The 24039-nt window shown below is 62.1% G+C and overlaps 1 protein-coding gene across 11 annotated transcripts in view; it reads left to right on the top strand.

The window, feature by feature from the left end:
- Positions 1-373: 373 nt before the first annotated feature.
- Positions 374-24039, top strand: part of ATP2B3 (ATPase plasma membrane Ca2+ transporting 3) — a gene marked incomplete at its 5' end in the record, with an annotated part of 42365 nt that continues 18699 nt past the window's right edge. For 2 of the 11 annotated variants that reach the window (XM_080795370.1, XM_080795375.1), the window contains 17 exons: positions 464-671; positions 5246-5443; positions 5554-5811; positions 6114-6239; positions 6912-7065; positions 10806-11062; positions 11364-11578; positions 12235-12477; positions 12891-13132; positions 15187-15421; positions 17383-17562; positions 17682-17769; positions 18368-18474; positions 19117-19308; positions 20938-21151; positions 22372-22583; positions 23494-23601. In XM_080795370.1, the coding sequence (XP_080651496.1) occupies positions 464-671; positions 5246-5443; positions 5554-5811; positions 6114-6239; positions 6912-7065; positions 10806-11062; positions 11364-11578; positions 12235-12477; positions 12891-13132; positions 15187-15421; positions 17383-17562; positions 17682-17769; positions 18368-18474; positions 19117-19308; positions 20938-21151; positions 22372-22583; positions 23494-23601 (3237 nt within the window). Of the gene's footprint in view, positions 672-5245; positions 5444-5553; positions 5812-6113; positions 6240-6911; positions 7066-9542; positions 9585-10805; positions 11063-11363; positions 11579-12234; positions 12478-12890; positions 13133-15186; positions 15422-17382; positions 17563-17681; positions 17770-18367; positions 18475-19116; positions 19309-20937; positions 21152-22371; positions 22584-23493; positions 23602-24039 lie in introns of all 11 variants that reach the window. The other 9 variants (XM_080795367.1, XM_080795371.1, XM_080795373.1 and 6 more) reach the window with 7 other exon arrangements.

The raw sequence follows: 24039 nt of genomic DNA on the forward strand, positions 1-24039 counted from the left end.
CCAACACATCACTTCTGCTTCAGTGGGGATTCCTAGACGGATTGAGAGGTGGCTGCAGACCACTTCTGGGAGACACTAAGGCTTCCTCCTGCCCCACCTAGGCAAGCCCTCCTGCCTTGGGTGCTCATGCCGGGAAGGACTAGGTGTTGGCCTGCCAGGTGGGCCTGGCAGGGCATGAGGGCCACCAGCCCAGCCTCGGAGGTGAATTTTGCAATCTGCAACTCATGGCTCAGGCTGAGTGCAGATCTGCAGAGAATTCTGGAAGAGTGGACCTCAGTTTTGTCTCAACTTCGCCCCTGGCTTCTCACCTCTCTGCAGGTGTCCGTGTTCAGCCACGTCCCCACCACAGCTCCCTCCACGACACTTCACCCAGACCCTGGGACCCCTGGCGGCCGCCTGCCCCTAGCCGAGGCTGCACCTGTGAAGAGGTCGGGCACCCTGTCCTCCCAGCACAACAGGCAGGATGGGCGACATGGCCAACAGTTCCATCGAGTTCCACCCCAAGCCCCAGCAGCAGCGGGAGGCCCCCCACGCAGGTGGCTTCGGGTGTACCCTGGCTGAGCTGCGTTCCCTCATGGAGCTCCGAGGGGCTGAGGCGCTGCAGAAGGTCCAGGAAGCCTACGGGGATGTCAGTGGGCTTTGCAGGAGGCTGAAGACCTCGCCCACAGAGGGTAAGACTGCCAGCAGAGCCCCAGCGCAGGCCGCGCGTGCGCCGGGGACATAGGGCCATGGGCCATCGGACACCCCCACCCCTGCCTTCAAGGGGCGTCCTGAAGATGTTCCGTACCCCCTCCCCAGGGCAGGCCTGGCCAAGGTGGCGCTCCTGACCCTGACTGTGCCCTCCCGTAGCAACCGTGCCCCACCCCACCCCCCAGCAAGAGATGTTCTGTGTGGGGCGAGGAGGTCATCCTCTGCGCACCGGGGGTCCTCGAGGAGCTGTGGCCGTAATCAGCAGCTCCTTGCTCTCGCCTCTTTGGATTAAACAGCCATCGAGCAACAGAGAAGGGGAACGAAGAGGACAGCACGGGGTCGGCATGCGCAGGCGGGCTGGGCCCCCACCTGGAACCCCAGAAGCTCTTCTGAGCAATGGGGTGGGACAGCCTTCCAGCGCAGAGGAGGAGGAAGACAGGGCCCCTGTCTGTATGTCCCAGGTGCCCTGTGTGCTCAGCCCTATGTCCAGTTAAGGGGCACAGGAAGAGGCAGGGGTGTAGGGGGGATCTCTCTGGAAAGCGCGGGGAGCAGAGTGCTGAGTACAGTTGCCGCTGGCCACCGGCCGTCCCACAGAAGGCCAAGCCTGAGGCAGTATGGATCTGAGGGGAGCTGCTGCAGGGAGCTTAAGGAGGCTGAGGAACATCCGCTAGAAGGTTCCAGAGGCAGAGGCCCAGTGGCCATCTTGGGTCCCTGCCGCTGCCCTGGAGCCCTTTCCCCCCTGCTCTGGAGGCCGAGCTCTGGCCTGCCCCGCACCAGCCTTTCCCAGCCCTGCCTGCCGGGTCTGCCGGGAGGCTGGGACCCCCAGGAGCCAGGTTTGGCCCCAGACTCCAGGAGTTCCAGTGTTTTTCTGCCCTGGCTGGCTCCTCCCTGGCAGGACTGCTAGGGCCGTCCCAGCCCAGTGCCAGGCCTGTTCTCCGCCAACGCTGATCGATCGCAGCTGTCACACCTTTGTCTACCCCGGGCCCCGGTCATCATCCTTGTCCCCTGCTCCCTGGCCCTGTCCATCTGTGGGGCCACATGGGCTGGAGCGGGGGGCAGAGATGGCCCACCCAGGACATGGTGGGCCCAAGGGCCGGGCGAGAGGGTCCCACCCAGCCAGGCCAGGAACTCCCAGCCTCAGTGGCCTTCCCAGGGCCGCCTGGCTCTCTCTTGCTTGTGCTCTAAAGGGACCCAGGCTGGTGTGTTGTGTTACCGGGGCAGATGGCTTGGCTCGGGGCCAGAGGGATCTCTCTCCTTCCCTCCTCCTTACCCCCCCCCAAGGATTTGGGGCTAGGGGGAGGCTGGGGTGGAGGGCCATTTAGCCACAAGGGCTGTGGCCTCTCCCAGATAAAAGGAAGCAGATGGGCTTCAGCTGGCAGCTCTTTCCTCTGCCTGTCAGGCCTTGTTAAATATTTAAAATGTCAAGGCCCCTGGGAACCTGCCTGATTCTGCCACAGCGCTCTCCGGAGCTTGCCCGGTGCCTGTGGAGGGGCAGCCATGGAGAAGGGCAAGCGCCCAGGTGGGCGGCCTGGCCGCAGCAGAGGGATCCAGCCAGGCCTGATCTCCACCACGAAGCATGGGCACTGTGATGACTACCCCCTCCCATCCCCAAGCCCGGGAGCCCCGGCCCCCACCACACCTGCTGCCTTGGCCCCGGAATGCTCGTCCAGATGTCCCCACTCCTGCCCAGACACAGTGGGCCTCGGCTTTGGGCCCCTCCCAAAACTGCATCCCCGGGCCCCCACATCAATCCCCTGTCAAGGTGTGCTGGCAGGTTGGTGCTTTGGGGAAGGCGGCGGGTCTGGGGAGGTGCACGGTGTACTGGGGGAGGAGATTCCGGCTGTTCCTGGCCATAAGCACATCAATGGGCTCCGCCTGTGTCACTATCCAAGAGGATTCCAGAAGCCAGGGAACCTGGGTCTTGGGCCAAGCTCGGTGGTAAGCCCCCTGCAGGGGCCTGGGTCCCAGCCCTTCCCCTGTCTGGCCTTTACCAGCAGTCACGCAAAGGAGAGGGCAGATTACGCAGGAACCACACGATGTGGGCCTAATCCAATTGTGAGGGCTTCTGGCCTCGGCTCTGGGTAGGGCGCTCATCTGTGTCCATGCCAACCAGCCGGCCCCCGCCCCAGGGCTCTGGCCCTGGGCCACCGTTGGGGGCCTGCTGGTCAGGCACATGCTTGGAACGAGAGGGGCTGCGCCTGCCTTCTGGTGCCCACGTGAGCACCTGAGCAGCTGCCGGGACCCCTGAGCCCGGCAGGAAGACCATAGCCTCGGGCTGGTGTAGAGCAAGGGAGAGAGAAGCATTGCTAGAGCATCAAGGGCAGCTCAAGGCCAAGGAACAGGCTGATGGTGGAAGGGGGAGAGGGAGGGAGGGGGAGGGAGGAAGGACTGGAGCAAACTTGCTCCTGGGGAAGGGGCCCCAAGGTCCCAGCTTCCCTAGGGGACAAGCCATGCCGGGCAAGGTAGGCAGGATGCAGACTTATGGGGCCATGGGGCCCCGTGCCCTTTCTCAGGCTGGGATCGTGGATATCCTGGGGGTCTAGGAGAGCCAGGGTTCATAGTGCCTCCCTAGTACTCACCCCACGTGTCATATGTCTTGTAGCTTAAAGACACAGGCCCCAGTCAGGGGTGGGGTACAGGCCCTCAGCTAGGACCCCAGCCCCTAGGAGCCGAGGTCCTGAGTTTCTCCCAGACACCCCGCTGGAAAGTTGCAGCCTCCAGAAACTTGAGCCCCGGCAGGGCCCAGGCACCATGACGCCCCAGGGAGAAGGGCAGGGACAGCTGCGGCTCTGCTAGGCGGGGGGCACAGCGTGTGATCGTCGCCAGCTGGGGAGATGCCAGGCTCTTGTCAAGCCTTGTGCCTCAGGTGGGTCCCACCCTGCCCCTCCCCCAAAGCCATATGTCCCCGCCTAGTGGACACCCACCGTCCTTCCTCCCAAGGCCATCTGCATTCCACTTAGCACTTCCTTGCTCTCAAGTCACCTGGGGGCCAGGTCCCGTGTGCCTTCCCAAGCCAGCTGGGAGCACCTCATAGGGTGGGGACCCCCCACCCCCATCTGCCCTGCGGGTTGCTCCCTGTCCCCTCAGGAGGCCAAAGGAGTCACAACTCCTCAGGACTGGGAACTGCAAGCCACCATCTGTCCACTAGGTGTCAGTGTGGGGCTGGACACTTGGGGGACAGGCCTAGAAGGACATAGTACCCTGAGAGCCGAGGGCAGGCCCAGGGGACTGTATCCCATCTACCTACCTCAGGGGAAGGTGGCCTAGTGGGTATCTGGCCTTGGGAGGAGGTGGCCTGGATGTCAGTCCCACATGGAAGTTTCTGGTAGCTCTAGAGGCAGAGGGCCCAGAAGACTCAGTGCAGGCGTGGGTAGAAAGTGGAGTGTCCCGAGAATGGAAAGTAAGGTAAGGGCCCATTTGGCTTCCAAATGCCAGAGCTCACCCCTTTGCGGGTGTCGATTCTGAGTCCTCCATCCCAACCCCAGCACAGTAGCTTGTCTGGGATGTGGAGGGGCCTCCCAGCGCTCTGAAAGTGTGGATCAGGCCCCTCTCAGCCCCTCAAGCCCTCCTCCGCCATGCATTATCTGCTCCGGCCACAAGGGGCCCCCACTGGGACTGGCTTTGTCATCCTTGACCCTCCTCATCCTCCGCCTGGTGGCCAGGGGACACCGTGGCATCAGCACGAATCACTGACAGTCCCATTAGCCTTATAGATGCTCCCACCTGCCACATGTGCAGTCCCATAGGAGGCAGTAGGTGCTCTGAGCTGCGGGCACAGTGAAGGGCAGGGATGGGATGTGCCGTGGCTGCCAGGCCCAGGCTCAGCAGCGTGAGAGAAGCAGACAAGGTCTTTGGGCAGCTGGAGCCCACCCTCCCCCTGATCGAGTCAGATGATAAACGCTCTGTGCCCAGCACACGTAGTTTGGCTGTGCCCCCCTCTGGGTGGCTTAGCCTCTGTGAGGCTCCTGCCATCCTGGCCTGGGGTCGAGTGCCCAGGACAGCACAGGAGCCCTGGGTCGCCAATAAGAGCTCCGACTCATGGGTACGAGGCCCTTTCCTCCTCTGAACCCTGGAGGGTTGGTATGAACACGTCGGCCCACTCGCAGCACCCCCGTTCCCTCCAGCCCAGTCTCTTACCAAGCCCTGCACCCCTGGGAAAGCCTTGGCTGTTCCCATCCCAGGCCCAGCCAGGCCCCCTCTGCCCGCTCCCCATGTGGGCTATCATTGCATTCCTTCCCATCTGCCTTCTGAAGGGACCCGACCACATCCCCGGGCCTATCGGGGGCGGATCTGGCCCTCGGTCCCACTAGGGGCCCCACACCATTGTGTGTTGTGTCCGGGCGGCTGGAGTGCCCGTGCTCACACATACGTGCCCTCAGAGTTTGTGGAAAGGCCCGCGGCAGCAGGCCAGGGCCGGTCCGCCTTCCAGGAGCTGTCGGGCTGGAGCCAGGGCCGGGCGCTGGGGGCGAGCGCGGCAGGAAGGGGCAAAGCCTCACGCCGCCGGGCTCACCCATCCTTCTCCCGAGTCCCTGCTCTCCGTTCCTGCACCCCCCAGGCCTGGCCAACAACGCCAATGACTTGGAGAAGCGCAGGCAGATCTACGGGCAGAACTTCATCCCCCCCAAGCAACCCAAGACCTTCCTGCAGCTGGTGTGGGAGGCCCTGCAGGACGTGACCCTGATCATCCTGGAAGTGGCCGCCGTCGTCTCCTTGGGCCTTTCCTTCTACGCGCCGCCGGGAGAGGAGAGCGAAGGTGAGCGGGGAGAGGGGGGCCCGACGGGGGGGCAGGGCCGGGACCTGAGCCGAGGGGCCAGAGCATGACTCTCCCGGCGCCCCATCCTTCCCTGCCGTCCTCGGGCACAGCATGCGGGAACGTGTCAGCCGGGGCGGAAGATGAAGGGGAGGCCGAGGCCGGCTGGATCGAGGGAGCCGCCATCCTGCTGTCGGTCAGCTGCGTGGTGCTGGTCACGGCCTTCAACGACTGGAGCAAGGAGAGGCAGTTCCGGGGCCTGCAGAGCCGCATCGAGCAGGAGCAGCGGTTCTCAGTCATCCGGGACGGCCAGCTGCTGCAGGTCCCCGTGGCCGCCCTGGTGGTGGGGGACATTGCACAGGTCAAGTACGGTGAGTGCCTCCAGTGCCGGCCTTCCCCCGCCCACCCCCCCACCCCCCGCCAAGGAGCACGTGGGCCTTCACCTGTGGGGGCGCAGGGGCTGAAGGTGGGAGTTCCAGCCGGAGACACAGCCCCAGAAGGGCAGGACGACGGGGCTGGGTTGGGTGAGTCTTCCCCAGAAAGGAGGAGACTGAGAAAAGCGGGCCCCACACCCTGGGTTCGAGACCTCCCCTGGGGCAGGGGGAGGCGGCAGGGAGGGGGGCCGCCCGGATCCACACCCAGCCCGTGGTCCCGGCTGCCCGGCTGGCCCTAGGAGACCTGCTGCCTGCCGACGGCGTGCTCATCCAAGGCAACGACCTCAAGATCGACGAGAGCTCGCTGACCGGCGAGTCGGACCACGTGCGCAAATCAGCGGACAAAGACCCTATGCTGCTCTCAGGTGAGGCCTCCGGGCACCGGCCAGGCCGCCTCCTGGACTGGCTCAGCGCCGCATGGCCTTGGAGGCCACCTGGGCTGGCCACCCCCTCAACTGGGGCCTCCTGAGTAGCCCTTCTGGTCGAAGAGTCTGAAGATTTTGCCCTGTCCCCACAAGGGGCCAGAGCGGACTGTGGGAGGCATGATGGGGGCAGCTCCAGCCACTGGGACAGGAAGGGGGTGCTCCCAGCCCTGAAGAGCCCCTGATCTCCTGACCACAGTCCCTAGAGGCGAGGCCTGGCTCTGGGTCAGCACAGTGCTGTGCTCCTCCGCAGCCCAAACATTCAAGAAGAGCCAGTGGGGGTAGCGTTCCCTTTCCAGAAGGTTTGGGCTTAGCCTGGGGTTTATCCCAGTGGCAAATGCAGTGTGAAGCAGGACCGAGAGGCTGGAGGCCCCAGGTGGGCCCTGAGAGGACCTCATCTTAGGCCTCTGGGCAAAGCAGCTGCTCCTATGGGGCCTCCAGGTCCCCTCCGAGCCAGGGTTGAGGCTTCAGCCCAGTCTTAGAGTCAACATAGCCCCCAGGGGCCTCCAAACGCTGAGTCCCTGCTTCTGGGAGTCCTGCGAGAGAACCTGTAGGTGTTCGGCATGCCTCCTACCAGCAGAGCAAATCTCTGTCCTGGTTCCCCTGTGTTGCCAGGTACTCATGTCATGGAAGGTTCTGGAAGAATGGTGGTGACTGCCGTTGGTGTGAACTCCCAGACAGGCATCATCTTTACCTTGCTTGGAGCCGGTGGAGAGGAAGAGGAGAAGAAGGATAAGAAAGGTAAGGAAGCGGCGACCTCCAGTTCCCAGTGCCAGCGGGGGCTGGCCCTCCGCCTCTGCACCCTGCTCTTTCTTCTTTTATATCTTGCTGGCCTAATCCCCTACTCCAGCTCCAGGGAGAGCCAGCCCTCAGGGGTGGGAGGTCATACCCGCTCTTCTGATTCCTTTCGGGGACTCCCCTCCTGGGGTCATTGCCCCAGAGCCAGCAGGTCGGCGGCCCCCAGTTCCGTGTAAGGGCAGCTATTCCCTGAAGGCTTTGGGAAGTGTGTGCCGGAGGGTGGGGGGGAACTGCCCTAGCTGGGCAGGGATGGGGTTGGAGGGACAGGGGCCAGCCACCTTGGCTTGGGAGGGCGCCACCGGTAAGGTGCTAAGGGTCCCCACCAACATGGCAGCCAGGGAAAAGGGGGTCATACAGCCGGAGGTAGAAGGTTCCCAAGCAGAATGGGCTGGACTCCCCAGAAGCCTTCCCCAGCACACGGCCATCCTGCTGCCTCCTCTTGCCACCGCTATGTGCCCCAGGCATGGCTGTCCTCAGCGCCACCGCCCCGCCAGAGTCCCAGTCCCAGAGTAGGGACCCCACCACCTTCTTTGATTAGGGCCTGCACCAGCTCACAACTCACCTTGCTCTAACCTGGGTCTCCCCTCAGGCTGCTCCTGCAGTCAAACCAGGTGGGGAGCGGAATTTTCTAGATGTGTACCTCGGAGAGAATTCACTCGGGCCCACAAGAAGTACAAAGAACCCGCACGTGTGTGGGGAGAGCGTGTGCTGGAAGCCTGCAGCCACCAGGCCCGCTCAGTCAGTCAGGGCCCCCAGAGCCAGAAAACAGGCAACAAAGGGGCAAGTCAGCAGAAGGAAGGATGTGCTAGTGTCCCCAGCCCTAGGCTGCCCTGCTCCTGGAGGCAGTGAGAGAGCAGACAATGACCAGCCATTGCCTAGAAGCTTCCATGGGCCCTGCCCACCTTCGCCACACCAAGCCTCTTCCCCCTGCAGGGCTCAGCCTAGCTGCTGCCCACGGTGAGCTCACTAGGGTCCCTCGGCAGGCAAGCGGGTCGGGCAGTCAGCCCTGGGCCTCCGTGGGGGCGGGGCTGGAGTCCCCTCCCGCTGTCCCGGGACGCCGAGCTCACTGCCTGGTGTCCCTCCGTCGACACCGTGATGGCTGGTTGGCGGGGTGCTCCTTCTCCCCTCCTTCGCAGGCTCCCCCCCGCCAGCTCTGTCCCTCAAATGACTGAGTTCTGGGCCCCTCCTCTCCAACCTTGACAAAACCGCCCCAGGGACCCCAGCTCCCGCCCTGGCTCTGGCTCCTCTGCCCCCTCTCCATCAGCTCCCCTAGGCTGAGCACCTTCACCAGCAGGCTTCCTGGAGGAGGGGAACTCTGAGGGGGGCCTAGGAGGGGAGCAGAGCTGGCCAGGCTCTGGGGAGGGGCAGCAGCACCCACAATTCCCCATCAAGGTCTCAGCCCAAGGCTCGGCCACTCCAGCGGCCACTCCCAGTGCCTTTCCCTGGCCCGTGCCCTCACCCTCGCTGCCTCTCGACTGTGTCTATCAGCGCAGCGCTCCCCGCCCACCTGCTCCCTTCCGACCTGCTTCTTGCCTTTTGGCCTTGACTCCTAGTCACCCTTCTGCTTGGGATGTCCTCCTGCCCCTCCTCCCCTCCCTTGGCTTCTGTCTTCCTCTTCCTGTAGTGCTCATCCCACAGCCCCCTCCCTCCTCTAGAGGCCTCCCTGGGTCCTGTCTGCAGCCTCTGACCTTTCTGTGGGCCCTCACGGCCCCAGAGTTTTCAACAATGACTCCTCACTGCGCTGTATGGTCACCGTGTGTCTACAGGCATCTCCTCTGCCCCCAGAAATCTCCTTCCCCTCCGAACCTCCCCCGCTCACAGAGGGCCCGACCTACAACGCAGCCCAGCTGGGTGCGGGCAAACTCCCCACCAGCATTCTCCATCTTGGCCTTGGAAGCCACTCACTGACACAGTCCCCAGCACCCAGCTGCGGGCTTGGCGGTGGCAGAGCCCATGCACGGACGGCCACCCCCCGCAGGTCCACCTGGAACCCAGCGCGTTCCGCACCCTGTAGCCTCCTCCGGGGCCAGGTGCCCAGCAGCAAGGTGCACATCGAAGCTTGGGGGCCCGGCTCAAGGTGGCAGAGCTGGGACGAGACAGCTGGCGGCTCCAGCTCCGCGTGGTGGTAGGCTTTCTAGAAGCCTCCCATTGCCGGGTCACGCATGGCCCCCAGTTTGTCCAGGGCTGGCACGGTTGGGGGGGGGGGTTCGCTGGAGGTCTGGGGCCTCAGTCAGGAAGCCCAGAGTGTGGCGCCCATTTGCTGAGAGGTGGTGATGGGACATCAGAGGATAATAGGGGGCCCGGAGCCTTCCCCACTCTCTCCCCGCTTTCCACCGTGCTCTCTGGCCTCGCTGTCTGTGTTCCTGTGCCCCGTCATCCCATGTGCGCGTGCCAGGACCACACGGATGTTCTCAAGGCTTCGTGTCTGTCGTTCCTCTTCCGTTGTAGGCAAGCAGCAGGACGGGGCAATGGAGAGTAGCCAGACCAAAGGTAATGCGTGCCCTGTGCATAGGGTGGGGTGGGCCAGGGTGTGGCCCAGGGTGGGGGGCCGCCTGCTTCAGTTCTGGGAGCAGCACCCAGAGAGCAATTGAGTGAGGCCAGAAGCCCACGGGGATCACCTGCGAGCTGGCTTCCTGGCCAGGCGACTGAGGCTCAGGCCTGTGGGTGTCCCAGTTCAGCCGGACCTTTGCGGGAGGGTGGCGGGTGACCTTCTGACGCCCACTTTGCCCTCGGCCTGGGAGGCGCTGAGACTCCGTGATGGGACGGGGGTTGTCCATGGTCGGGCACAGGTACTGGGGAAGCCAAGGGGGCCGAGGCAAGGTCACAGTTCAGAGACACAGACCCAGGGGCAAGACTCCAGTGCCTTGTGGGACCCGGGGACCCGGAGACCAAGACAGGGTCCGACAAGGAACCTGGAGTTCAGAGGAGAGCTAAGGTTGGGTCGGGGGGACAGCCTGACAGCCACGGTCCCAGGCCGGGGTGGAGAGGGGCCGTCGCTGGCCGGGGATTGAGTATCACCGACCCATGGGCTCTGGCTTGAGGCCCCTGGGGAAAGCAGCCAGCGGTGAGGGGTCTCAGGCAGCCACGGGGCGAAGGCACGGGTGGGGAGACCGGAAGCATTATGGAGCAGCTGACAGCGCGACATGGCGGGAGGCATAGGGAGGTGGTGTCAGGAGCACCGAGAGCTCCGTTGTGTGGCGACAGGGGCAGTGACAGAGAAGGATGAGTGGTGGGGTCGGGTGCCCCCTCGAGGTGGGGCATGGATAGGCCGCCTGCTCCAGACCAAAAGTGGTGAGGCAGCTGGAGGAGAGCAGCAAAGGCCCCGTGAGGAGAGAACAGGGGTCACGCACGGTGAGTGGGGGTCCTGGCGGAAGTCAAGGCGCCCGCTCGGGAGGCTGCTGGGAGAACAGACACCAGCGGGCTAGTGGGTCAGCTCAAGGTTCTGGAACGTTCCCTGGGCCCCAGGCCTCTGCTGTCAGGTATCAAGATTTGGGGCCTTATGGGACCGGCCACCCTGTCTGTGTGCCCGTTACTCGTGCTTGTGTCTGTCTTCTTTCCCCTGAGAGGCCCCCGGAGAACCGCGTCTGCCCCGGCCAAGACAGCGCCGGAGCCTCCCACCCCGGTCAGGAGGGCCTGGGCTGCTGGGGACCGGAGGGAGAGGAGAGAGCCCCTGGGCTATGTCACACTCGGAAACCAGAGACCCCCCCCCAGCCCTGTTTCCTCTCGGGGAGCGCGGCTTTCCTTTGTAGCTGCCCACCCCCCCCCCCGCCCTAACTTCGGCTGTGGGCTTCCTCCGTGCGCAGCAAAGAAGCAGGATGGGGCGGTTGCCATGGAAATGCAGCCCCTGAAGAGCGCGGAGGGCGGGGAGATGGAGGAGCGGGAGAAGAAGAAAGCCAGCGTGCCCAAGAAGGAGAAGTCGGTGCTGCAGGGCAAGCTCACCAAGCTGGCCGTGCAGATCGGGAAAGCAGGTGCGGCCGCCGCGGGGTGCGAGCGAGGCGGGGCCGCGGAGAGCAAGCGGGAGCGGGAAAGGGCTGTTATGGGTCCTGTGGGCCAGGCCGGCGGGGGACCCGCCGGGGCCAGCCGTGACCATCAGGGTCTACAGCAGCCCCCAGTCAGAGAGCGTGGGCCACGGGAGGGGCGCGTCGGCCGGAGCCGACGGCCTCCCTTAGCCTCCCTCGCTCTTGCTGTCTCCCTCCCTCACCCCGCTCACTCCCCATCCCACCCCCACCCCCTGTGGCCCCTGCGGCCCCTGCGCCCCCGCCCCCGCAGGACTCGTGATGTCCGCCATCACTGTCATCATCCTGGTCCTCTACTTCGTGATTGAGACCTTCGTCGTGGACGGCCGGGCGTGGCTGGCCGAGTGCACACCCGTCTACGTGCAGTACTTCGTGAAGTTTTTCATTATCGGCGTCACGGTGCTGGTCGTAGCCGTCCCAGAGGGCCTGCCTCTGGCTGTCACCATCTCCTTAGCTTACTCCGTCAAGGTACTAATAATAAACGCAATTGCAATGAGAACCCCTTGATGCCCGATACAGACCCAGAAAGCGGACGTGGAAGCCATTCGGCAACTTGGCGTGACATGGACTGGAGAAAGTTCGGGATCAGTCAGGGGAAGGGGAGGCGCTGGGAAGTGGGCAGGCAGTGGGATGGACCTGACATCAGGAACTTGGGGGTGCAGGTGTCACTTGCAGAAGTGGGTGCAGAGGGAACATGGGTGATCAGGAGAGGGCTGAGGACCCTGGGAGACAGTGGGTAGAAGATGGCACAGACTGGGGATGATCTGAGAGGGAGCTACAGGTAGAGGGTTTGTCCTGGGCAGCAGGGAGACCCCAGTTGCGCTCTGGGGAGAGCAGCTACCCCGGGTTGACCGCTTGGCCTGTCTGATGAGAGTCTGGTCAGTCCTCCCAGCCTGCAACCAGTCCAAGCTATGTCTTCGGGCACTGCCGTCAGCCCACCAGCCCAGCAGCAAGGACATGTGGCAGCCGACTGAGCCCCCCCGGACTGTTAGTGCCACGTGGAAAGCCAGCAGGGCAGAACAGAGTCACACATGACATGCTGACGACTTCTTGCTCCCCTACCCCGTGGGCCAACCTTTCCGAGGCCAGCTGGCTACTCAAGCCCCTATCTGTGCCCTTCACAGAAAATGATGAGGGACAACAACCTGGTCCGCCACCTGGATGCCTGTGAGACCATGGGCAATGCCACTGCCATCTGCTCAGACAAGACGGGCACACTCACCACCAACCGTATGACCGTGGTCCAGTCCTACCTCGGGGACACCCACTACAAAGAAGTTCCAGCCCCCAGCACCCTGACCCCCAAGATCCTCGACCTGCTGGTCCATGCCATCTCCATCAACAGTGCCTACACCACCAAAATACTAGTGAGCAGAGAGCGCGCAGCTGGCTGGGCCAAGCTGGGGTGGGATGGAGGAAGGGGGCCAGCCCAGAAATTGCAGCAGGAGCTGTCCCCAGGGCCTCTCTCGGCTCTCCTGAGAACCTGTGGCAGAGCTACAGTGGTCTCTGGGATGTTGCTTGGCCTCCACCTCATTTCTGGACTCCTGTGCTGGCTGCTGGGCAAAACACGCAGCATCTAGAAACCCCTTCCAAGCCCAGTGCATGGTGGGAAGCCTGCCCATCTAGTCCCCGCGGAAGCCGTCCTCAGCTCCCTGCCAGACAAGGTGTCCCTAGCGACAACGAGGTGGCCGCAGCCAGGCGGGGGGGGGGGCCCCCCAGAAGCGGCAGGGAGGGTAGACTCGGGCCCCCTTGTGCCATGCAGCTCCTCCTTGCCTCGTAGCCTCCAGAGAAAGAAGGCGCCCTCCCACGCCAAGTGGGCAACAAGACGGAGTGTGCTCTGCTGGGCTTTGTCCTGGACCTGAAGCAGGACTTCCAGCCGGTGCGGGAGCAGATTCCAGAAGATAAGCTTTACAAAGTCTACACCTTCAACTCCGTGCGCAAGTCCATGAGCACGGTCATCCGCATGCCCGACGGCGGCTTTCGCCTCTTCAGCAAGGGCGCCTCGGAGATCCTGCTGAAAAAGTGAGCGGGCGCCGAGGGCCAGCCTCGGGCCGGGCACCCCGCGGGCTGGCGGCCAGCCCCATGATGCGGGCTGCCGGGGTCGCTATCACGGTAAAGTAGACGGAACGTCAGATCGGCCGCTTTAATCGCTTTAAAATGTACAGAGTATATTCCCAGAGTCGTGCGCTGTCATGGCATTTGCGGGACGTTCCCATCACCCCCCAAAGGAAACCCTGTCCCCGTTAAACAGCCACTCCCACCTCCCCTCCCCAGCCCCTGACAGCCACTCATCTCCTTTCTCTGTGGATATGCCTGTCGTGGACACTCGCTATCATGAACAGGGGTGGACACGTTTTTGTGTGAATATGTGTTTTCAGGGCTCGTGGGCCTATTCCCAGGACCGGAAGCGCTGGGTCCTGTAGGAACAGAGTTTCACCTTCTCAGGAGCCACCAACGTGTGTTGTTCTCTGTTTATAATTACGATCACTATTATTGATATGATGATCGTTATTACAGCCATCCCAGTGGATACGAACTTGGGTCTCCCGATGCTTGTGTCTGCACTTCCCTGATGACCGGTGATGGTGGCACCTTTCCATGCCCTCACTGGCCGTTTGGAGAAAAAGCTATTCCTCTGCTCATCTTTGAGCAGAGCATCTTTGTTGTTTCATTGTTTATGGGTTATTTATGCGGAGCTGCAAGAGCTCTTGCCGATGCCGGACACTCGGTCTGTAACACACCTGGTTTGTGAATATCCACTCTCACCCCAGAGGCTGTCTTTTCACTCTGCCGATTGGATTTTTTTTTTCTTTTTACCCTCTTTATTCATTCCCGGATTCACCAGTGTCTTCCAGTGACGAAGTTGTTTATCTCTTTATTTCTTGTGTTGCTTGTGTAGGGTTTCTGTTAGAGGTAATGAAAATGTTCTAAAATTGGCCATGGTGACGGTGGCACAGCTCTGTGACTTATATCCCAATAAAACCTCCAAGTACCCCAACCCCCAAGTCCACCCTCCCTGCCTAACCTGCTAAGATGCGAATGTTCTCCCCCAAAAGTCTGCCCAGGCACAGACTCCCCAGTGGCAAAGGCCACCTCCTCCCTGAAGCCGTCTGTCCGCATCCCAGCTGGATCAGGAGGCCTCAACCTTCTTTCCGTGCTTCCCTTCTTCTCGGGCTAAAAGCCTGGTTTCTGTAGTTGGGCCCTGGCTCAGCTCTTTGCTGGCATGTGAACGTCAAGTCCCTCCCCTGCCGGAGCCTCCGTTCCCTCCTACATGGAGACAATACAAATACTTCCCTCTCTCCTGGGAATGTTGTGAGACTTCCATGAGTGTGTCCGCAAAAAGGCGCTCTCCTCGCCCACCCAAGTCTATGAGTTTCCTGTTCCTGGGGCTGCCGGGACCAAGGACCATAAACCTGACGGCTTAAAAACAGAGAAACCTGTTTTCTTTTCTTTTTTTTAAAAGATTTTATTTATTTATTTGACAGAGAGAGACACAGCGAGAGAGGGAACACAAGCAGGGGGAGTGGGAGAGGGAGAAGTAGGCTTCCCGCAGAGCAGGGAGCCTGATGCGGGGCTCGATCCCAGGACCCAAAGGCAGACACTTAACAACTGAGCCACCCAGGCTCCCGAGAAACCCGTTTTCTCACAATTCTGGGCTCCAGAAGCCAGGGGAGGGTCCTTCCTTGTCTCTTGCAGCAGTCGGGGAGTCCCTTGGCCTATAGGTTTGTCACCCCCATCTCTGCCCGCGTCTTCGCATTGCCCTGTCCTCCTGCGTGTCTATGTCTCGATGTGTCCTCTTCTCTTTTTATAAGGACACCAGTCATGGGATTAAGGGCCCACTGTAAGGATGTATGACCTCATCCTAACTCTGCAACAACTGCATTCCCAAATCAAGTCCCATTCTGAGGTTCTGGGAAGAACGTGAAGCGGCCGGGGTGCGGGGCCGCAGGGGTGGGGGGGAATGACTGACCCTGGGCCCCGCAGAAGCCACGCAGGATGGAGGACTCAGACTCTCAGTTGGTCCAGCTCCCCTTGCCTCACTGGCACCAACTCGCATTGCTGTGTCCCCGCCCCAGGTGCACCAACATCTTGAACAGCAACGGTGAGTTGCGCGGCTTCCGCCCTCGGGACCGGGACGACATGGTGAAGAAGATCATCGAGCCCATGGCTTGCGACGGCCTCCGCACCATATGTATTGCCTACCGGGACTTCTCTGCCGCTCAGGAGCCCGACTGGGACAATGAAAACGAGGTCGTGGGCGACCTTACCTGCATAGCCGTCGTGGGCATCGAGGACCCTGTGCGGCCCGAGGTAGCCACCCACTGGTCCGCGAGCAGCCCGGGTTGTCGGACGGGTGGAGGGGCAGCCCTTCTTCCCGTCCGGCCACCACAGCATGGCCCCGTTCTCCTGCCTTCCCCGCTACACACTACTTCCTGCTGGAGTCCAGAAAGGTCAGGAAAGGTGGGCCGGGGCAGGGCCTCGGGGTCCTCCAGATCAGACATCCCCGGCACACGCGATCCCCCTCACCGTCCTGTCCTTGCCCCCACCCGGGGCCTCCAGGCCTGGCTCACGCTCTGCCTCCACCAGGTGAGAGACGGCGCCAGTAGAACCTCGACGGCTGTGACCCCCGCAGGACTGATGGACTGGAGGGAGTGGCGAGGGAGAGGGAAGAGTCAGGCACCACGCCCAGGGCTCTGGTTCGGAGACGCGGGTGGATGGCCGTGCCATCACTGGGCTGGGAGTCCGAGGGGACACAGGTTTGAGGGGCAGGGGGCAGTCCTCGGTCAAGGATTTGGTTGGGGCCGGGTGAGGCTCAGGACCTCCCCATGGAGACGGCAAGTGGGAGTGCAGTGCTCAAAGCGGAAGGAAGGTCCTGGCAGGAGAGAGATTCCAGAAGCATCCTTATGTGAGCGCACAGCTAGGACAGACGGCGGCAGGAGCTTTCAAAGAGACATGGAGGAAGGGTCTAGGCCGGAAGCTGACCTGTGTAGACGTCTTTACCAAGAGCTCTTCTGCAGAGGGAACGGAGAAACCGGGCAGCAGCTGAACAGGCCGTAGGGCGAAGGAACAGTGGGGAGGCCTGTTGCTCCATAAAGACGGGAGATCCCCGGAGTGGATCTTCCCACAGGAAGAGGGTGAGGCAGGGAGGGGCCGCCCTGATCCCACTGATTAGCCTGGAAACATGAACGTGCATGAGCCACCCTTACGGCTGCTGACAGCAGCAAGGAGAAGCTTCTGGGCCCTCCTTCCGGAGACGGTCTGCATTCACAGACTGGCTCAGGTACCAAAGACCGTCGATTCAAAAGTCAGTGCTTGCTACACCCGGACGGTGGCCGCGGGCCATCGGTGACGGTGCACCCCAGTGTTCCGAGGAGACTGGAAGCCAGCGGGACAGGTCCAGCTACGGGGGGCAGCGCGGCGAGCGCGGGGAGGGCACGGGGACAGGAAGAAACGGAGTCACAGAGGAGGAGGCCTGCGTCCACACAGTGCGGAGCTGCCCTTCGCAGACCGGGCGGCCTTTCCCTTCCGAACAGAGCTGCTCGCCACCGCCCCCCCCCCACACCCCTGCGTGGCTGCAGGCCCCTGGCTGGCATTCGGTGCTGCTCCTAGGGGGCTGGGTGTCAGAATGTGCCACAGACCCCAGAGGCCACCGTTCCCGCACCCCCAGGACCCTGACCGCTTGCTCCGCGTCCGCTAATGAGTAGGGACAGTACCTTATCGTGTGAGACCTCTGGCTCTAAACGTCTCGGGGTTTATATTGGGTGAAGGAAAGGGTGGGAGGGGGACAGGTGAGAGGGGCCCAGAGCGTGGCCACGAGCCAGCTGATAGCCAGGAGCCTGCCCCAAGTCAGGATCCCAAAGGGACAGGCCCGCCATCGGCTTTGCCATCTGGCACGGTAGCTGGGGACACAAGTTCCTTTCTCATTCTTCCAGAGCTGACGGGGCTCAGCAGCCCTGGGTCTCCATTTCACACGACTCCAATGGCACCCCTCACTGGAGGCTTCGGGGCCTGGGTCCCAGTCGTTGCTGGTCCTGGGGCCCAGCCCAATGGAGGAAGCACGCAGGGGTAGGGAGGGGTGCTGAGAGAATGAAGGAGGCACCCGGCCCAGTGTGGACCAGGCAGGAGAGCAGACAAGCCGCTTTTCCCCACAGGTCCCCTTCACAGGGAGCATGGTTGGGGGAGGGCGCCGCAGATCTGGATGGAGAGGGGACAGCCCAGACACGGGTGTGTCTTCTTGCAACGGCCGCACCCACCTCTCTTGTCTCTTCCAGGTCCCTGAAGCTATCCGCAAATGCCAGCGCGCTGGCATTACAGTCCGCATGGTGACCGGGGACAACATCAACACAGCCCGGGCCATTGCGGCCAAGTGCGGCATCATCCAGCCCGGAGAGGACTTCCTGTGCCTGGAGGGGAAGGAATTCAACCGGCGCATCCGCAACGAGAAGGGCGAGGTAGTTCCCGGCCCTGCTGCCCTCCCCACTCAGTCCCGGGTTCTGGCGATCCCTCCCCCCACCTCTGCTCAGCACCCCCAATCCAGGCTTTGCAACATCTATGTACTTCCCCCTCCCAGATAGAACAGGAGCGTCTGGACAAGGTGTGGCCCAAGCTGAGGGTCCTCGCCCGATCGTCTCCCACCGACAAGCATACTCTGGTCAAAGGTAATGGAGCTTTTGCCCACGCTGGCCCGCCCCTGGCCCTTCCTCCGCCCGGGGAGCCGTGCCCCTGGCTGGCTGTGGTCAGCCCCCAGACTCCCAACGCCCAGCTCCAGGGCCTGCCTAGGAAGTGGGGTCCCGGGCTACGGACGTGCTGAGCCTCAGTCTCCCCGTCAGGGAAGTGGGGGTAATGATGGCCGACATGCCAGGGCCCACCCCTTGGCTTCTCTGGGCTAACAGCATGAGTGGAAGACGCCAGTAGAGGATGGCCTCTCGTTGTAACAGATGGGGAAACTGAGGCCCAGGAGAGGGAGACATTTCTCCAAGCCACAGAGGGCTGAGCCCCTGTCCTCCACCCAGTCCCACCCCTGGGTATCATCTCGGTAGGTGGTGGGCCAGGGTGGGATGGAGGGGAGCGGGACTGCTGCTCAAGGCCCAGGGAGTTCACCATGACGGCGGCCGAAGCACGGAGGACTGGGGGCACTTGGCCCAGTCACAGTCTCAAAGGGTTTCCCGAGTCAGCCAGGAATCAACCAGCATTGGTTGACTGGTTCCAGCCCCCAGGCAGGAACCCAGGGCACAGATGCCCCGCTCTGCATTCCAGGGATCATCGACAGCAACACTGGCGAGCAGCGGCAGGTGGTGGCCGTGACCGGGGATGGCACCAACGATGGGCCAGCCCTCAAAAAGGCAGACGTGGGCTTTGCCATGGTAAGCCACCCAGCACCGGCCTGGCCTAGCACCAGGTAGGGCCTCGTGTCTCTCTGTAAATCCCAGCCCTGCCGCCCAGGTGGCCGGCGCCGGCCCCACAGCCTTCTACAGCAAGCTGTGCGGAAATCCAGTGGCCCCTTTCCCCACCACTAAAGAGCACCTGTGCTCTGCCACACTGACGGTAGCCCACCGTGGACAGGCGCTAGGGGCCCAGGCCAGTCCTTTCCAGAGTCTGGGGCCCAGAAGGTGACCAAGCCGCCACCCGCTGGCACCGTGAGCCCCGAGCTGGGTTGCCGAAGGCACCCCCGCCCAGGCCTCCCGGAGCTCCTTCTGTAGCAGACTGACCCTGGACAGAAGCCTGGCCAGTGACCACACAGCGGCGGCCAGGCCTTGTATGTGAGGCCACATTGGTGGCCCTGGTGGCAGCTCCCTCTTTGCTTATGGGAAAAGCCCCTTCCCTTGCCCTGAGACGACCTGCCGCTTGGAGTAGGAAGTCTGGCTGGATGTAACGAGAACTGTTTCTAGCTGGTGGGGAGCCTTGTTTGGAAGCCAAGTCGGGCAGCAGGCCCCGGTGGGTTGAGTGATCATGGGGGCTGGGGAAGGGGCCCATGGACACTGTGTGTGTGTGCCCCCCCCACCCAGGGCATCGCAGGGACTGACGTGGCCAAGGAGGCCTCAGACATCATCCTGACCGATGACAACTTCACCAGCATCGTCAAGGCCGTCATGTGGGGCCGCAACGTCTATGACAGCATCTCCAAGTTCCTGCAGTTCCAGCTGACCGTCAACGTGGTGGCCGTGATCGTGGCCTTCACGGGTGCCTGCATTACTCAGGTGGGCACTGGGGACCGCTGTGCCCGAGGAGGACCCTGGGCTCTCCCTCCCGCAACCCCAGGGGGCCTGCAGGAGGCAGCTGGTTTCCCGGACCCCTCCTGCCTTGTGCGCCTGGAGCCCGGCGTGGAGATCGAGCCCGGGAGACCCCACTCCCAGGAGTGTGCAGGCCGATGAGTGCCTGCCAGGGGGCTCGCTGCGAGAGCCAGGCCTTTCCTTTGTTGCGCGCTTTTTTTTTTTTTTTCTGTAATTGAAATAAAAATCACATACCAAAAACTTCACCATTTGAGAGTAGACACACTTTGGTCGCATTTCATACATTCACTGTGGGTCCTGAACATTTTCATCGCCCCTGAGAAGACCCCATCCCCAGTAGCAGTTATGCCCCTTCCCCCAGTCCCGGGCCCCCACGGAAGTACTTTCTCACATTACAAACTTGCCCATTCTGGAACATTCCATTCAGATGGACTCAAACAACATGTGGTGTTTTGTGTCTGGCACCTCTCACTCAGCATCGTGTTTTCAAGGTCCATCCATGGCACAGCACAGAGCGGCACTTTGTTCCTTGTTTGGAGAGAGTGCATTTCGTTTGTCCCTTCCTCCATCAGTGGGCATTCGGGTCATTTCCACCTTTTGGTGACTATGAATAACATTGCCATGAACATGCATGCACAGGGCTTGGTGTGGAATTTCCGCTTCTCCCAGAGGGCGAGTGCTGCTCCCACGGGAATGCTGTGTTTGAACCCTTGCAGGAGCCTCTTCCCCATTTTCTTTCTCTCTCTTTTTTTTTAAGATTTTATTTATTTGACAGAGAGACACAGCGAGAGAGGAAACATAAGCAGGGGGAGTGGGAGAGGGAGAAGCAGGCTCCCCATCAAGCAGGGAGCCCGATGCGGGCTCGATCCCAGGACCCCGGGATCATGACCCAAGCCGCAGGCAGATGCTTAACGACTGAGCCACCCAGGCGCCCCTCTTCTCTGTTTTCCATAGTCCAATTCTCCCCATTAGTGAGTGTCCAGAATTTGTCTCCCTTTGAAAGGTTCTTTTAATGGAGATAAAATTCACATCACATACCGGGCGCTGTAACAGCCATTTGGAAGTACGTGGTTCAGTGACACTCGGTGCATTCGCGATGTCGTGCCCACCAAAGCTGATATGCCCTCTCCCTTCCCCCAGCTCCTGACATCCACTCACCTGCTCTCTGGCTCTGTGGATCTGTCACTTCTGGAAGTTTCGTAGGAATGGAATCACAGTATGTGGCCCTTCTGTGAGGCTTATTTCTAACCGACTCGGAGGTGATGAGAAGGAAGGTGCAGGGCAGACCCCCTGGGTGTAGGAGCTCAGGAGAGCACCCATCGCAGTCTGGGGCAACACACGGGCTTGTGAACATCCCGCTGATGGCTGGGAGCCCACCTCCTAGGTCACTGCCACCAGGAGGGAGAAAGGGGACTGGCAACATTTTAAGAGCAGGAATCGGAAAACGTGTTATGAACCGTAACGACAGGGATGGGGATGTCACAGTTTTCTGGGAAGGATGGGTTCGCTGCACGTCGTGCCAGTGACACGGCCCCCAGCTGAGTGTCTGCCCGGGAGCCGTGGGTCCACGTGAGGGTGACTGCCTCCTCTCCACAGGACTCTCCTCTCAAAGCCGTGCAGATGCTGTGGGTGAACTTGATCATGGACACATTCGCCTCTCTGGCCCTGGCGACGGAGCCGCCCACCGAGGCGCTGCTGCTGCGGAAACCGTACGGCCGGGACAAGCCCCTGATCTCGCGCACCATGATGAAGAACATCCTGGGCCACGCGGTGTACCAGCTCACCATCATCTTCACGCTGCTGTTCGTCGGTAAGTCGCCCCGGGGCGTCGTGTCTGGTGGCGCGAGGGACGGATGATCACCAGGAACCCAGGTCCCCGTGAGGACCCCTCCCTGCCGTCGCTCTCTGTGTGTGCCCCGGCAAGGGGTCACAGCCCCCCCCCCCCGAGCCTCTGAGAAACTGTCCACGGCTCCATAGAGCAGACAGCGTGTCTCAGCCTTCAGCCATCCCTCCACGCATGCCACGACCATTCCTCCAGGGCACGATGACAAGAGCGCTGTGCTGTGGGAAGAGGAGGACCAAGAGAAGAGAGAGGCGGTGGGAGAGGGAGGGAAGAGGAGGGAGAGGAGGGAGAGGAGGGAGAGCAGCAGCGGGAGGTGAGGCCGAGGAAGGAAGACAGAGAAGAGGAAGGCGAGGCTGAGCGAAGGAGGGAGAAGGGCTCGAGGAGGAGGAAAGAACGGGAGGAGGAGGGAGAGCCAAAGGCGGGGGGTGGACGGGGCCGAGGAGGAGGAGGAAGCTGAAGGGGGGTACAGGAAGGGAGGGGAAGACAGATGGAGAGAGGAGAAGCGGAGAGGAGGACTGAGGGTCGGGAAGCAAGAAGGGGGCAAGGGCAGGAAGAGAAGGCCGTTGCGGGAGGAGTCGAGGGAGGCCCGGGGCGTCACCAAGACAGCAGCGGCTGCTGTATCTGGCAGTTTCCCTCTTTCGCACCAGGACGGGGTCTGTTGCTCTGTCTGTTCGTGGTCCCTCTCCCTTACGTCAGGGCACTCCGGTGAGCCACCAGGGCCGCCCTCCAGGACAGTGCTTGCTGAGGGACAGGAGTCAAAGCGGGGGGGGACCGCAAATGTCTGGGTCAGGGCTGGGGAAAATGTTCCTGCCAGGGGGCTGTTCTCTGATTTCTTGGGAGCAGAAGCCTCTTGTGCCCTGCCTGAGGGCCTCCGCCTGGCTGCCCAGGCTTAGGGACGGGGCCGAGGAGGGCCAGCCCACAGCCTCGATGCCTCCCCAGCCTACGCCCACCTCAAGCTGGCACGCACGGTTTGTCTTGGCGTTTTCGTTCTGTCCTGGGCTTTCTGCAGCAGAGCCACGGGCCACGCCTTGGCTGCGAGCTCCTGCAGCAGGGTGAGAGTCCGTACTTTGCCTCGGCCGCCTCTTTCCCGGCACAGAGCCCCCCGCCCCAGCATCCCTCAGGCGGCACCGGCTGGGAGCCGTGTCTGCTCGGGGCTCAGCTCCCCCCACGTACCCCTTGGCTTGCAGGGGAGCTCTTCTTCGACATCGACAGCGGGAGGAACGCACCCCTGCACTCGCCGCCCTCGGAGCACTACACCATCATCTTCAACACCTTCGTCATGATGCAGCTCTTCAACGAGATCAACGCCCGAAAGATCCACGGCGAGCGGAACGTCTTTCACGGCATCTTCAGCAACCCCATCTTCTGCACCATCGTCCTCGGCACCTTTGCGATTCAGGTAGGAGGAGCGACCCCGCTCTTACAGCAGATGGGAGAGCAGGGGACCGTACCCCGCCCCAGCTAGCGGCCTGCCAGTCCCGCTCAGAGGCGGCTCTGCCCCTCCTGCTTTCCCAGTCCCTGCCGGCATTGCCTGTGACCCCATATCCTCTGTCCCCATTTTCAAAATATCATGGCCTTGCCCTGGCTTCACCCGCCAGGTTTCAGAGAGCCTCGGTGGGCCTTACTCAGAACAAGCGAGCCTCCTCGTAGTTCCCTCCGAGTCTGCCATTCCCGTTTCCAGCATCTGATTCCTTGGTGGGAGGTCACCAGAACTCCGGAAGTTTCCTTTGGACATGATTTCTCTCCCCGGTGCCGACAAACCGGCCTCGGCCTGCCGCTGTGCTCGGGAGAAGCCGAGCATTCAAAAACAGGCGGTATTAGTAGAAAACATGAGGCCTAGTGATGGCAACAGGCCAGGCTAGTTGCCCCTCACAGCTCTCTGCCAGGGAAGCCCCGGGTCGGTCAGGAGACAGAGGGGGAGCTGGGAGCCTTGACTGTGGTTTCTAGGGGAGAAACTTACGTGGGGCGAGCTGGCTGAGGATGAGTAATCTCTGGGGGGCACCTGTGGTTCAGGTGGTCTGGGTCCTGGCCCTGAGTCATTAAGGCGGGAGCAGTGGCCTGGGAAGGAGAGCACAGTAATGGGGGTGCTTGGAGCGTGGGCTCTGGATTGGTTGGTCTGGATTGATGAAACTCACCCCAGGGAGGGAAGTTCTTCCCCAGGAAGGGGCAACAAGGGTTAAAAGATGTTAAAGCCTCAAGTTTCTAGAAGCTGGAAATGTGGTCCCTGAGGGCTGGAGGAGGGGCCTCCGTAGCTGTGCCCGGCTGGGCCCCGCAGCTGGACCTGCCTCCCTCCCATCCCACCCCTGCAGATTGTCATCGTCCAGTTCGGTGGAAAGCCCTTCAGCTGCTCCCCACTGTCCACGGAGCAGTGGCTCTGGTGCCTGTTCGTTGGTGTCGGGGAGCTGGTCTGGGGACAGGTGAGTACCTGCCTTGTCCTCCTTTCCCAGCCCCAACCCTTACCTGTCTCCTCCACCACAGCACCAGTGGCGGCCACGATGTGGGGGGTCAGGGTGCCCGGAGGCCCATGCTTGGGAAAGCAGTCGGTGTGTTCAGGGTCGGCAGCACCGCAGAACGGGACCCAGGCAGGTGACAGTGTCAGCAGAGAAAAGGCAAAAGGCCGTGGCTGGGATGTGACCAAGCCCCAGCAAAATCATCCACCTCTCCCCTTTTCGTGAGAGAAGCCAAACATTGTCCCCTAACCTGGGGGGGGGGGGGGCTTGGAAAATCCCCATACAGCTGGCAGTAAGCAACACCCAGCTGCATCCTCCAAGGGGCAAAGAGAAAGCGTCGAGGAAAATGAAGACAGGCTTTGAGAGGATGGAAAGCAAGAGTCAGACACCTCAAGGCCTTGGCAG

Source organism: Martes martes (genome assembly GCF_963455335.1).
Source record: "Martes martes genome assembly, chromosome: X".
NCBI classification, from domain to species: domain Eukaryota; kingdom Metazoa; phylum Chordata; class Mammalia; order Carnivora; family Mustelidae; genus Martes; species Martes martes.